We start from the raw sequence: 13,839 nt of genomic DNA, 5'->3' as shown, positions 1-13,839 counted from the left end.
TTCAATGCTAATTCCTTCTTATTGTTCCACTGCACCCTTAATGATTTCGGTTCACGAAGTAGTTGTAGTTGTCCTCAACCATCTTCAAAGCCCTCTTATTGGCCTCATCCACATCTTCTTTAGGTAGACCCAAAGCCTCATTCGCAAGGCCATGCTTAGCTTCAAAGTTTCCATCACCGTTGGGATAGAACGTTCGAGCATACATAGCGAGTCCAAAGCCAGAACGATCCCCCTTCTTAAGAAGATCCATGCCTCGCTGCCAGCGCTCCTGGGAACCTTCATACTCAATCTCCCAGTCCTTATCTGTAGTACCGGTAATTCGTTGGAAACTGTCGAGCATCTCTCGCTGAGAGATGAGAAAGCTGGAGATGTAGAGGGGCTTGTTACGCCACTGGGAGATGGTAGGTGACTTGTCGTCCTCATCGTCAGGAATAACCCTCAAGCTCAGAAGAGCTGCGAAAGCTCGACCACACTGATCCCAGGTTGAACTGTTGATCCGGGTGTTGCCATCATCGTAGAACGTAACCTTTTTCTTGTCGCCGGTCAAGTCGAAGCCATACCATTCAGGACCTTGAGCCAGAGAGAACTCGTACCAGAAGGAACAGCACATAGCAATCCATGAAGATACACCATTTTCCTCGACGGCATTGATTCCTGGGAACACACTTCCACCAGTCAAGTTCTCCTCGGCGAGTGACTTGTTGGTGATGTCGATGCCGTAACAATTGGGCATGATCCATGGAACACCTGCCTTGGCGGCTGCTCCAATGATCTTCTCTTGGGTACCAGGGGCTGCGGATACTGAGAGAGAGATTGCGAGGAATTGTTGACCTCGAAGTGCCTCAACGATGGAGTTCTCATCATCGTAGTCGACAGTGACAGTGCGGGCGCCTTCAGGGACCTTGCTAGTGCTGCCTTTACGGGTGACGGCAGTTACTGTATGCTTGCCTGTCGCGATGAGATACCTGGCCAAGTACTTGCCAACACTTCCACCAGCCTGTAGCATGTTAGTCATTGATTAGACGATAGAAGAATGTGATACTTACACCAATGATGGCAACTCGCTCAATCTTGTTGACAAAGCCCTCGGACTGGTCCTTGGCGTATTGTTGAGACATCTTAGTATCTGAGATTTGGAAGATTTATGTATATCAAAGTGGTAGTAATTGCTGAGTGAAGTTGATGAATGTGATGATAATGAGATACTTCTCCAAAGGGAAGACATCTCGACATCTTTATACTTGAGTCCTCACTACTAGCTTTGAGTAGGAAGCATTTAATTGCTCGGACATTTCGTTAACTCCTACCATCCACATCTTGGGCCGTCGTCGATGATGCTATCGCGGACTTTACATTTGGTGTCGGTCGAGACTTTTACCATATCCGGTAAGTGCTTTTACTGTAACGGGTAAGAGGGTCTCCGGCTCGGGGCGGACGGCCCCCATCAAGTCGTCGCGAACCAATCAGAGGCTGTCAAATACGAGAATAAGTTAACAGACCTCAAGAGCCCCCGTTGCGAGACAATTTAGGGTTGTATCGCTGATAGTGAAGCGAAAAGCGCGAGCCCGAGTTTATCTCCTTACTCTCGTAGTTCGGACTTCTCTTGGACCGGAGTCGTATCATGATTCATAATGTCGCAAATTGACAAAGTGCGATCTGCCGTCTACGGCAGTTGGTTACCGAAGACTGAACCTTGTTGAGCGGATCTCAGTAGTTCAGGGGATCTTGTAGATATTGATTAGAGTTCGATTTATAGGCTTTCATTAACAACTACTAAAACAGTTGACTCTATCTATCCGTCACATCAGGGGCATATATTCAATACAATATCATGGATAGAAGACGCGAGGAACTCCGAGGACTATTGAGCTGACTAAGCATATATACGATGTGAAAATACAACCGAGTTCTTCACTACAATGACATTAATAAAGAATTACCCATTAATGAATGAATCTGCGACTTTCTGACCAGAATAACAATAAAGGGATCGAGGGAGAACTAGGTACATGTCTTCCGAAAGGTCCGACACAAAAATGTATCTCTATAGGGTCGAATGCTCTTACGACTGTCGCAAGAGACTGCGCCATGAATACAACATGTGATAGTTTTATATATACTCTCCGATTTTAATTTTTCCTTAATGCCTACGCTTCGAATACGACCTCAATGTTCGATACTCTTCATGTGATAAATTTCTCTTGAATTTTGATTAAAAGTCTCTAGCTCTGTCTAGCAGGGTCCAGCTCAACCTTGTTCTTCGTAATAGTGTCAATCTCTTCCATAATCTCTGGTGTCAGCTTATCAAGAATCTTCAGCGAAGCAACAGTATCATCCAACTGCTCAGGCCGGCTGGCACCGGTGATAACACTGGTAACATTATGATTCTTAAGACACCATGCAATACCAAGTTGAGCCTGGCTGATGCCCAGCTTATCAGCAATGGGCTTCAACTGCCGAACCTTGTCGATCTCCTCCTTCCAGTCATCAGTGCCAATGCGGCCGCGCATGAAGTCTGCGAAGTTGTCCTTGCTAGCTTCAAAACGGGAGTCTTTGGGTGGCTTGCCGTCAACTATGTCGTTGTACTTTCCACTGAGAACGCCCATTTTCAGGGGGGAGAATGAGGTGATGCCTAGGCCAGTGCGCTCATATAGGCGTTGGAATTGGCCTTCAACTCTGTCTCTGACGAGGATGTTGTAAAAGGGTTGCTCGGCGATAGGTCCAATCATTCTTAGATCACGAGCAATTCCGACCTGTTGTTGTGAGAATCCAGGCAGATTGTATATAAGTGATGGTGACTTACAGCTTCGGCAATCTCATCAGCGGACCACTCTGATGTACCCCAGTAGAAAGCCTGGTCACTTTGTCAGCGCTGCTGCTATCAAGCTTGGCGAATGCTATGCAAACCTTTCCGTTGTCAATCAGGTAGTTGAAGGCTCGGACAGTCTCTTCCATAGGAGTCAGTCTATCTGGCCGGTGAGCGTAGACAATGTCGACATAGTCGAGCTGGAGACGCTCCAATGAGGCGTCTAGACCCTCGATAATGTGCTTTCTCGAAAGCCCATGGTTGTTGACGAGAATCTCTCCATTAACGGCGCCCCAGTTGATCTCTGAGAAGCATTAGCATAAAGCTTCGAATATTTGGCGCATTTGAGGACTCACTTGTGCTAATGACCAAATCGCTGCGCTTCCACCCAAAGTGCTTAATAGCCTTTCCCATGACAATCTCAGCTTGGCCAGCGGTATAGTTCTCGGCTGTGTCAAAGAAGTTGATTCCAAGGTCGTAAGCCTTCTTCATGCAAGCAAATGCCTCCTCATCTTGAGCGTAACCTCCATAGGTCATCCAGCTACCAAGACCAATCGCAGAGACATGTAAACCGGATCTACCGAGACGACGGTAGATCATGCCAGTGTTTCTAGGTTCAGCCCAAGCCATTTTAACGATTTATGAGACCTTGGTGATGGGAAATTTGCGCGAAGTGAATGTTTCTTTACAACCTGGTCAGTATAAAATGGTGGAAACGGCTCGTCGCCGAATTGGGGTTGTGTAGCCGGAGAATATTTCGGAGATTGATTCGGAGCGGGGATGACTGACAGGATTGTTGATTGTTCTACGGATCAGTGCCGCCAACAATTGGGAGGGACTTGTTTGTTGAGTTAAATTGAGTAGAGTTGGCAAATTTGAGGTACTGAAAAGTTGACTCATACGGCGAATGTCATAGAGCTTCATCAAGTCAGATATTCCGACTGTCTTGCTGTCATACCTGGGATTCTGCCTTCCCCATCTGTATGTCTTGCAGCGGGGAATTGCAGTAGCTTAACAAGGGTACAATGGCGCAATACGGGGTCCTCGTTGCGCCATAAGCCAGCGATAGAAGAATCTTCCAACTTTAGGGCGGATTTAGGCCTTATTTTGCCTCAAGACCGTAATCTCATCGATCCTTTACCTAAACTTAGGTTGGTGTCTCAATTATCTGCTGGACCTCGTCCTGCTCAGCAACATCGCGGGGCATCGACTCCAGTAGCATGCGAGTAAGCGGCGACGGCGATCGAACCAAGTAGCCGAGGTCTAGAGGTGGCCAGCAAATTTGAGAAGCTTGGCCCTCCATGAATTGATACGTTGGCATCGTGAGGTTCGGTTGTGCTGTCAAAAGCTCGGCAGTATCTTGAAAAGTCGATGCTAGATTTGCTTCAAACGCCACTGAATCACCCTCCGGTTCCAGCATGCGCCCTGAATTGAAGATTGCGTCCATTCGTATTGTGAGAAGTGAGAGAAGAGTACGATTGCCTCCCCGACAGGACGAAAGTATGTCGCGTAGTTGATGGAGTATTGGGCCAGATTGATCGTTTTGTATTGAGTGATCGCTCGCGATTGCATCAATTACTGCCGTAGCAATCTCAAATGTTTTGAATTCCTGCCCCGATTGTAAGCTTGCATCATATTGTACTCGATCCACAATGAGACTCACCAGTGTCGGTCCATGAGACTCAAGAGCAGCTTTTGGAAGTTCAGAAACGAGACTCAAGAAGTCTTTGGCAATATTAATGGGATTCATAGAGGGTATGACAATCCCAAATCGAAGAGCCGCTCGCCATAACACAGCACGCATCCACTGTCTTGTAACAAACATATCTGCTCGTTGAACCTCGTTAATGGGACCCCAGTCGTCATTATCAGCCGAGTCGAGTAGCTTTTGCTGCAGAAGTTCCAGACAATTCTGCGCGACAGCAGCCATATTGGGTATATCCGAGTCCGCATCAATGTTGCGAAGTATCTCAAAGATGTTAGATTGATCAAAGACCCAGAACAGATGGACCAGTTTCAGAAACGCTGGGAGGACTTCAGCACGGTCATCAGCCCCTCCGAACCAAGGAAAGAGAATGTTTGGCTTGAGAACTATGGGGAGCTTGTGCAATAGAGCAACACCTCTGAGCGACACGCATTAGCAAAAGATCCATCTCAAATCAAGATGCCTACCTTTCAGTGACAAACAGTAGCCAGAGGATCCGTCGCGAAACATGTTGGTCGGCTTCTGATAGCGAAGGATATGTAGACTCACGATCAAGCCTCAATATTTGTGCCTGCGTGATAGCTTCACGCAAGTACACAAGCGACTTTGTGCCTCCAGGCAAAGCGTTCTCATGGTAAATATGCAAGAAGAAGGAAATCCTTAAAGCATCCAACAGGCCCAGCTTCTCACTCAGCCCACTTGTTTCCGCTTCCTCTACACTGGGTCGCCATGCAGTGTCCAGTTTCAGTTGAGCAATTGCAGCAAGAGCCACAGCATTAGCAAGGCATCTCGCTGCACCGCCTTCACTGGGATTCTGTCGAATTTTGTTCCTTAGATCGGTTGCATCGACGATGGGCCAGATGGGGTACAGTCTTTCAGAGTAAACCTCTAGAATGTCAAGTAAACAAGCTACTTCATCAACAGGTGACGGTGACTTCTTGGCAATAGCTTGATCTGGACTTGAGGTATCGCTCTTTGCTCCATCCCCTTGGCGTCTTCGCTCAATCTTATCCAGCGTTCTTGGTCTCAATCCTCGCGGCCCTCTCGTCCCCTGTGAACGATTGAAGGTACATTCTATGCCTGATGCCTCACACGCTGTACAGGGGGGCGTTTCTGAGCAGCGGATCTTTCGAATCTTGCATGAATCGCAGGCTCGTCTCGCGAGCTTCTGACGAGAACTCGGAGTGTTTTTCGGAGGTCGTGGAGGTGGGGTCATGGCTCAGAGGTAGAATTGCTAGATGGGAGTCAGAAGGATCACCATTGACCAGTGAAAAAGAACGAAAGTGCGGCAAATGAGAAGACTCTGCAGAAGTGAATTGTTTCTGTGCTACTTTTGGTGCAAATGACGTGCTGATCCGTTGTGATCTCGCCTTCCAGGACCCCTGTCTACCCCGGATTTTGATGCCCTTCTAAGCCTCGGTAGCTCCCCCGCCATTCTCCGACGAGATTGCCCCAGCATCTCTGTTCCCCTCTCCTCTTTTAGAGCTTAGACAGTCTGGCTCTTACAGCGGGCGTCAGTCCTGGCTCGTCGTTCCTGCCCTGTATCATGAACTAGCTTAAATGAACCACTTAGGTAACCAAATGCAACGAACAGGTAAGCTCGACCATGGGCTCCTTCTCAACAGGAGCAGGGACTTCGAGTACCAGTAGGAGCGAGGGAGCGGCGACTGTAGGCCAGACGGTTTCAACGTTTTCGTCCCATCGCTTCCAGGACGCATCTTCTTCAGACAAAGACAGCAATGGAGTAGCCATCTTTCTTCAGGTAAATTTGGTGTGAATGTCTAGCGCTTCAATATGTCAAAGATATGGGAACTCGTATGAAGGTTGGAATATCGAGGTTGGAAAAATGCCGTAGCGACCGGTCAATATCTTGATTTCGGTTTTGTGTGCGCTTCTTCTGCCTATGGCACTAAATCATGCCCAGATAATCTCTCCTGTTGTGAGGACGGAGGGAGCTGCTGGGCAGGTTACCAGTGGAGAACTTGGGAGGAACGTTAATTCTCGGCAGGCGCGACTCGGACACTAAATAGAATCGGAAGATGATTATAATCACAACATAGGTAGTTCGAACTATGATCATTATCTAGTAGTGTACTCTAGACCATTTATGGGTTTTATAATATTTGTCAAATTTTAACTGAGTTTATTAATGCTCAATGGGAGATGTGTCTTCCTCGCACGGCAAGTGTGAGGCAATGGCAGGCAGAATATGGGAAGGATATATTGCTAAAAAGAGGTATAGAACTAAAAACTCTTCCTCGACGGAAGTAACTACCTACCTGACTAGCAGGTACCCATGAAACATCAAACTGCCAGCCTTGTCTTTATCGAGAAACTCAACAAACTCAATAAACTTCACACCTTCATGGACCTTCATCACCACAACACAGCAGTCTCTAGATATCATCATCCTCATCAGCAACCTTCTCCGCCAACATAAATCTACTCTTTCCAGTCTTCTCGTCAACCTCATGCTCAATAGCAAGCTTCTGCAGGTGGCCAAGAATGTTCTCAAGCTTGGTGTCCTTCTTTTTGCGATCTTTCCTACCGAGATTATCCAACCAAGACAGCTTATTGAGAACGAAGTAAACGATAGCGATGACAACGGTCACACCGAAAGAGTAAAGCCAGACTATCACGACAGTCACGATGTCAACCCAGCCATTGCTGCTCTGCTTGAAGTTCGACTCAGGGTGGGAGATCTCGCCCCTACCGGACATCCAGCCAAAGAGGGAAAACAGGGTAGCTAGGACATCGACGCCAAGAATGGCAAACACGAGTTGCCATGATGGCCAGGTCTTTCCGCCTCGTGTGACAAAGATGAGCCAGTTCTCTGTGAGGGCGACTTCGAGGAAGAGGATCTCTTGAATGGAACCGAAGTTCTGAACGAAGCCCCCATTGGGTAGAAATAAAGCACCCCTCAATACCCAAGTGGCGAGAGCTAGAAGGATCCCAAGAATCACACTCATAACCCACTGTTACAATGTTAGCATTCGTCATCAACTGGTAGGGCATTCCCTCAACACGACGCATCACCAGCCGAGGGTAATCGTCTTCTGAAATGCCGATCTGGAGTTATCAAAGACTCAAAAGGTATTAAAAACTTACAATCTTCGGTACTGTCATTGCGTTAGCTTTTGTCATCAACCGGCGAAGGCTCCCCCAAAACCAAACAGCACTAGCCATTGAGGAGAATTACGACTTCCAAATTATGAAACCTACTTACATTGCCACTCTACAGGTCTTGGTTCCCAATGAGCATTATCGTAAGCAACTGCAACCGTTGCTAAATCCGCAAAAAGTGCAAGAAATACTATCAGGTCGACGCGAATGGTTTCGTTGATGATGACCATGGAAAGCGTCAAATAGATTTCCAGGTGGAGACAGAGCGCAATACGGTATTGAATATACGCTTTCATTCTTTGGAAGATTTGCCGAGCGGTTTTGATAGCCAAAACGATGGTGCTTAGGCCGGGAGCGAGGAAAACGATATCTGCTGCAGCTTGGGCAGCTTCTGAAGCACCCTCAACAGCAATACCACAATCCGCTTTCTTCAGGGAAGGAGCATCGTTAACACCGTCACCAGTCATTGCCGTGAGATGGCCTCTTTGCTGGAGCATTTCGACGACCGTGTACTTATGCTCTGGGAACACTTCCGCAAAGCCATCTGCTCGCTCGACGAAGTCGTGCTGTACACTTCCGGATAGACCGCCATGGATGAGTCTCTCAGAGTTATATACTTTTGTTCCGAGGGACAGCATTTTGCAGGTTTCCTTTGCAATGGCTATGGCATCTCCCGTCAACATCTTGACAGGGACTCCAAGATGACCTGCCTCGATGATTGTCTGGGCTGTGTCCTCTCGAGGAGGATCAAACATGGATAGCAAACCCAAAATAACCCAGGGACCATCGTTCTTTTTGTAAGCGACACCAAGCGAACGGAATCCTCTTCGGGCAAAATCCTGGGCTTTTTCTTTGTAGATTCGGCTTTCATCCTCCGAGCCTGAAGCCAGTTTCAGTACCGCTTTAGGGGCTCCCTTGACACACCAGAACTTGTCATTCCCGAGGCGGCAAACCGCAGTGATGCGTTTAGAGACGGGGTCGAAAGGCGTGAACGACTCGGTCACCCATCCCTGCTTGAGAATCTCTCGCGCTTCGGGGTAACGCTTGAGAGTAAGGATGGTGACTTTGTCGATTGGGTCTAATGTTCTGAGATTGTGACTAGAAGCCAGAGCTGCGACTGCCATCATCCAATTAACATCCTGGCCTTCTGCCAGCCAAGGATCGCGAATCGACAGCTTGTTTGCAGTCAATGTGCCAGTCTTGTCAGAACAGAGAATGTCGACGCCAGCAAGAGATTCAATAGCGGTAAGCTTTTGAACAATGGCTTTTTGCTTGGCGAGATAGGCTGCTCCAACGGCGAGGGTCGTGGTTGTCACCACTGGAAGACCAACGGGAACACCTTTGGATCGACTGTTAGCCAATTTACTCTGTGATAATGGAGTTAGGGTTTATTTGGGACGTACCAATGATGAGGAGAACAAGAGCATAATGAAGAAGATTCTGCGATCCAGGCTCCGTCATTCCAATGTGGTGGAAGAATCCTCCGATCCAGGCTATGAGGATCCAGAACATAACGAGAACGAGAAGCGAGGTTCCAATGTTGTTCATGATAGCCTTGAAGTGGCCTTGATCCTTGGCTCCCTGCACAAGGTCTGCAGTGCGGCCGACGAAAGACTCTTTAGCAGTGGTTTGAACAAGGGCAAAGGCCTTGCCTCTTTTGCAGCCAGTAGTATAGTAGACCATATCGCCAAGATACTTCTCGACAGCAAGCGACTCGCCAGTAATAGCAGACTGATCAATGGCTGCGAGAGGACGGCTTCGATAGTCGTGTGGCTCCTGCTCATGACTGTGTTGATGGGCATCATGTTCTGTCGATGTGTCATGATCTTGTTCTTTGTCTGCACCATCAGCAAATTCATCTTCCTCGTCGCTACGGTCGAGTTTATCTTCGGCTCGGAGACGTTTGTACAATTCAAAGTCTTCGGGACGTGTATAGTCGCAAATAAGACGAGCATCTGCAGCGACGGTACCGCCTTCTTGAACAATGAGCTAGGACATTAATCAGCAAGTCTGATGGTTTCAAGAAGGAACCACTTACGATGTCTCCTGGAACGAGTTCTCGTGCCAAAATTTCTTGTTCGTTGCTGTCGCGTATGACTGTGCATCGCATTGCGATATCACCCTTGAGACTAGCAACAACATCTGCGGCCTGCTTCTCCTGGTAGAACCCGACGAAGGCGTTGAGCATAAGAATACCGACGATGACACCGAAATCCACCCAATCCCCGAGACCGACTGCGAGAAGGGCCGCGACCTCCATAACTGCAATGCGATGATCAGTAAGTGAGCCCCTCAGAGGGACGGCAGAATGGCTTACCATAAAGAATTGGACCAGTAAAGAAACTAAGGAACTTTTCAAACATATTCTCCTTCTCAGAAACCAATTCGTTCCATCCTGTTACCTGCCTTCGTCTCTCAACTTCATCCGACGCAAGGCCAGTCGTGAGATCCGTCTCAAGCCAAGCATCAGGAGTACCCTTCTTAGCAGGAGGCTCCTCCTGAGCATCGACACCACTGCCAAACTGCCACCAATGCTTCTTCTTGACCTTCCCATCACGATCATCAGTTGCGCGACGACGATCTTCGCGATAGTTGCTGATGTAGTGATCCAGGGCAGGATACTCGCCGAGACTATCGTCTACAATGCTGGCGGCTCTTCCGCCCCTAGAAGCGCGGGAGGCTCGCCGGCCAGCGTTGGATTCCAGGTCATCGTTGTTGTTCTTGCGACGACGGAATAGTTTAGACATTGATGATATCGTTCAAGCAGATTATGATGGTATAGAGGATAATTAGGGTCACGAGATCTATGTGTACACACTTGTCTTGAGAACAGGATGCAAACACACACTCCAACACTTTCTTTCCAGGCGCAACGAGCTGTTATTTATTGCTTTTCGCATTTTCTATGAGCGCATAGCATACTGCCTTTTACGGATAGCTCTCATCTTTGTAGCGTTGCAACCCGTTCACTGCAACCTCGCGTTCGCGAATATGAATATTGACCGACTTCCTGTGACTCTTGAGCGTTATTTTCCAGAAGCTCCCGTGTGATCCGGAAGGCAGATCTGCATCGCTAGAGCCTAGAAGCAATTCTTAGAGGGTTGCGTGCCAGGATGATTCTGTCACCAATAACACAATTTCCGTGAAGATGTACAATAAACAATGAGGGATTAAGAATTGAGTTTCTGGGTATTTCATTAAAGCCGGGCGATGGGTGCATAACTATGACGACCTTCAGGTGCCGCATAGCCGTTGTCAATTTGTGATCTCGGTTCTGACGGATGTGATATTCGACAACTTGGATACATTATATAGTGTAGCCTCAACCCCGCGAAACTGTGAAAGGTACAATTAGCCGTTGTATATTTGGGGTCATGCGGAGAGATTTGTCGGCCAAAATGCCTGCCGAGTCGGCAACCCCCAGTGACCAATTCCTTGTTTTCGGAAATCGAGACTAGAGCTGAAGAGTAAGCTCTTGGGGTCTTCTAACAAACGGACTCAGCTAAAACTTCCTGGTAGACCCTGATTTCAGAGGTGGAAGCATTTCCATGGAGGTGAACTTCACCGACCAATGTCACATCATGTTACGGGTTGGTTCGGTTGGTAAACATGGTGTCGAATTGGCAGAAAACAACGGATCCAGTAGCTTTTTGCCTATTGTAGCCATAAGTCGCGTGCTAGTTCAACAGACCCCGAATTCCAAGTCTTTCTTGCTCTCCTATGCCGTTCCATGTACCTTACTATGAGTCGTCGACTGGAGGTAAAACGATCTGATCAGAGCATCTCCCTTATCGAGTCATGGTACTGAGGCCGCCCGTATGCTTGATGTTGACATTGCTACAAGGATATCTGACTGTTCACTGAGTCTCCAATGTGCGATAGCATCACTCACATTTCCTTGATCTAATCGGTCGTTTCAAGATCGAGCTGACCGACACGACTTTTGATAGCATCCCAGCCATTGAGTCGAGAAGTTGGGTGCACACTGCGGAATTGGTTAGCCTCTTCGAATATCATATTATTGCCACATCATGACTTACTATTTGCACGGTTGAATTCTGCAACATCAATCCAAAGAGTGACACAACAAACTTTGATAGACCAAGTCCTCAGGCTCAAGAATCTCGTATATGGCAGGGGCCTTAGGCCTTGATGATGACACCAGCCTTGGGGGGGAATACACAGAATTCAGTGAAGGGTTGTTGAAGGGAACGTTCATATAGTGATTCGGTTATCAGTTGAAGGGTCAAGAGAGTCAAGAGAGTCAAGAGAGTCAAGACCAGCTTCTCTCAACAGCCTGGACGACAGTTGTCAATGGTCTTGAGTTGATGGAGCTTGTATTTGGAAAGGATGCGGTCTCTGCTGATGGTCATCATGCAGGAAATCTAGAGTTCGGGTCAGACATCATTCAGTTGTAAGGAGAGTATCCAACATACAAGATCTCTGAGATGGCACATTCCCATTAGTCTCCAATACCAACGACAGATGTTAACTTCTGGGCAACATGTGAGTATTGAAGCCATTAATGCTGCCCCGTCGTCTGGAGTCCATGTAAGTATCCTAGGTATAACTCCCAGTCACTTCTCGTTCCACGAAGTGGAATACATGAGCACCGACCTCGATGGCACGAACGTGTTCTGTAAATGATTAGCAGACCATCCAAGGCATGACTTTTAGTAACATACCGCCACAGCATATACTGTGTCGTTGTGGAACTGGACCACACCAGCCAAACCTCACGCCATACATGTTCGTGGTAGCGCATACGTGAACTTCAATATCAGTCTACAGCCTTGAAGGGTTCTCGCGAGGCCCTGAGAAGCCCAGCGGGTGAAACATTGAAGAACTCGCAACATCGCCCACGTAAACCTATCTGACGGCAAGTGTCGATAACACCAATTCGGGTGTTGCTACCAGCACGGGAGAGGGAGAGCAAGTCGACAAAATCAGGACTTCGCCTTTGTTAGCACAATGCCCGGCCAACATCAGCCGACTCCTTCAAAGCTTCGCCGAGCATCCCGTCAAGAGGCTTCTTGCGATGGCGCCTTAAGGTCACACTGATGAGCGGCCACAGTCCACACCTTTACTTTCACTTCGGAACCTCGCCATGGCTGTCGGCGGCATATGTCTAGGCTGGGACGAGAATGCTGATCAGCCACTGTATTGAAACAGTTGACTGGACGAGCAATGAATCGCACTCATCAGAAAGAGTTTGATGATTCGGCTTGAGCAAGGGGAATTGCAGCTGAACCTCGGATAAAATGAGCATATCAAACTTGTTGTACCAGTCCCCAAGAGGCACCATAAAGACACGATCGCCTGTGCTTGTTCGATAGTGAGCTTGCAGGTGTGAAGTTAGGCATGCGCTTGCTAAAAGAGTCGCTGGGTCCCCATAAGAGAGCCGTCCATGGTCACAACACAGTGGAAGTTCGCTTCGCATTAGATACTGAAGGTAGTAATAAAACAACAAGCTGGTATTGAACAGCAACAAAGCATTTGCTGGCCCAAGACATAATGACGCCATACTTTTGCAATGCTGGGCACTCACATATTCACTAGAAAATAGCTGGATAAACAAACGATTCAAGCTCAATAAACTGTATATAAGTCATACTATCAGAATGTCAGCGGACAAATATTACCAAAGCCTAGGGGCCGAATCCATACTTTCACAATAACGCTCTACATATCCAACAGAACAAGTCCAAGAGAAAGAGCCGCGGGAGCGGCTTGGATATAGAGAATCTTCTTATTGGCGGTGAGACCGCCATATGCACCCGCAACCAAGACACAGCCGTTGAAGAAGATCTGAAGCTGCTTCGAGAACTCAGTATTTGGGTGAAGAAGCGACCAAATCAGTCCAGCGGACAAGAAGCCGTTGTAGAGGCCCTGATTGGCAGCCATTGTCTTGGTCTGCTCAGCGAATTCGGGTGTGAGTCTGAAAGCCTTTCTTCCACGAGGCTTCGTCCAAAGAAACATCTCCAGAACCAGGATGTAGCTGTGCAAAGCGCCGACGAGGCCGCTGGCAGTGAGTCCGATGACGCCCATTTTGACTATTTTTATTCAAGAATGATGTTTTTAAGAATGAGAAATGCGTGAGATGAGGCAGTTGAGATAAAATGAGAGGAATTGGATAGGAATTAAGCTTTAAGACAAAGTTGGCGATATGCCTCAAACATGCTTAATTTGATGACTAATAAAGACC

General features: G+C 47.7%; 5 protein-coding genes across 5 annotated transcripts; all 5 read right to left on the bottom strand.

Annotated features, from left to right (window-relative positions):
• Positions 1-37: 37 nt before the first annotated feature.
• FOBCDRAFT_202943 (uncharacterized protein) lies at positions 38-1,118 on the bottom strand (the record flags this gene model as incomplete). The annotated part of the gene is made up of 2 exons (XM_031186793.2): positions 38-997; positions 1,047-1,118. 2 exons carry the CDS (start codon positions 1,116-1,118, stop codon positions 38-40), a joined length of 1,032 nt encoding a protein of 343 aa, XP_031037928.2.
• A 1,064-nt stretch (positions 1,119-2,182) lies between these two features.
• Positions 2,183-3,845, bottom strand: FOBCDRAFT_163365 (NADP-dependent oxidoreductase domain-containing protein). The gene is made up of 4 exons (XM_031186794.3): positions 3,163-3,845; positions 2,908-3,110; positions 2,804-2,854; positions 2,183-2,753 (listed from the first exon to the last, which is right to left on the bottom strand). The coding sequence occupies exons 1-4, from the start codon at positions 3,434-3,436 to the stop codon at positions 2,223-2,225; spliced, it is 1,059 nt and encodes a 352-aa protein (XP_031037929.2). The 5' UTR covers positions 3,437-3,845; the 3' UTR covers positions 2,183-2,222.
• An 86-nt stretch (positions 3,846-3,931) lies between these two features.
• On the bottom strand, positions 3,932-6,263 carry FOBCDRAFT_261845 (uncharacterized protein; the record flags this gene model as incomplete). Its single annotated transcript, XM_054705030.2, has 6 exons — positions 3,932-4,415; positions 4,470-4,929; positions 4,979-5,562; positions 5,606-5,745; positions 6,018-6,050; positions 6,104-6,263. 6 exons carry the CDS (start codon positions 6,261-6,263, stop codon positions 3,954-3,956), a joined length of 1,839 nt encoding a protein of 612 aa, XP_054561005.1. The 3' UTR covers positions 3,932-3,953.
• A 465-nt stretch (positions 6,264-6,728) lies between these two features.
• FOBCDRAFT_184962 (uncharacterized protein) lies at positions 6,729-10,381 on the bottom strand (the record flags this gene model as incomplete). Its single annotated transcript, XM_031186797.3, has 6 exons — positions 6,729-7,486; positions 7,620-7,630; positions 7,738-8,973; positions 9,038-9,623; positions 9,673-9,896; positions 9,952-10,381. 6 exons carry the CDS (start codon positions 10,379-10,381, stop codon positions 6,908-6,910), a joined length of 3,066 nt encoding a protein of 1,021 aa, XP_031037932.2. The 3' UTR covers positions 6,729-6,907.
• A 2,610-nt stretch (positions 10,382-12,991) lies between these two features.
• Positions 12,992-13,759, bottom strand: FOBCDRAFT_225659 (uncharacterized protein). The gene has a single exon (XM_031186800.3). The coding sequence runs from the start codon at positions 13,680-13,682 to the stop codon at positions 13,317-13,319; it is 366 nt and encodes a 121-aa protein (XP_031037935.2). The 5' UTR covers positions 13,683-13,759; the 3' UTR covers positions 12,992-13,316.
• Between the last annotated feature and the right edge of the window lie 80 nt (positions 13,760-13,839).

This window comes from Fusarium oxysporum, chromosome VI, assembly GCF_013085055.1.
Source record: "Fusarium oxysporum Fo47 chromosome VI, complete sequence".
NCBI lineage: Eukaryota > Fungi > Ascomycota > Sordariomycetes > Hypocreales > Nectriaceae > Fusarium > Fusarium oxysporum.
The sequence above is the reverse complement of the archived record's forward strand: the minus strand, read 5'-3'. Positions and strand labels throughout refer to the sequence as shown.

Coding starts and splice junctions, on each gene's coding strand:
- FOBCDRAFT_225659 (XM_031186800.3), bottom strand. CDS start 13,682: ATGGGCGTCATCGGACTCACTGCCAGCGGCCTCGTCGGCGCTTTGCAC.
- FOBCDRAFT_163365 (XM_031186794.3), bottom strand. CDS start 3,436: ATGGCTTGGGCTGAACCTAGAAACACTGGCATGATCTACCGTCGTCTC. Junction 2,855..2,907: donor ACCTGATTGACAACGGAAAG/GTTTGCATAGCA, acceptor CAAAGTGACCAG/GCTTTCTACTGGGGTACATC. Junction 2,754..2,803: donor CTGATGAGATTGCCGAAGCT/GTAAGTCACCAT, acceptor TCACAACAACAG/GTCGGAATTGCTCGTGATCT.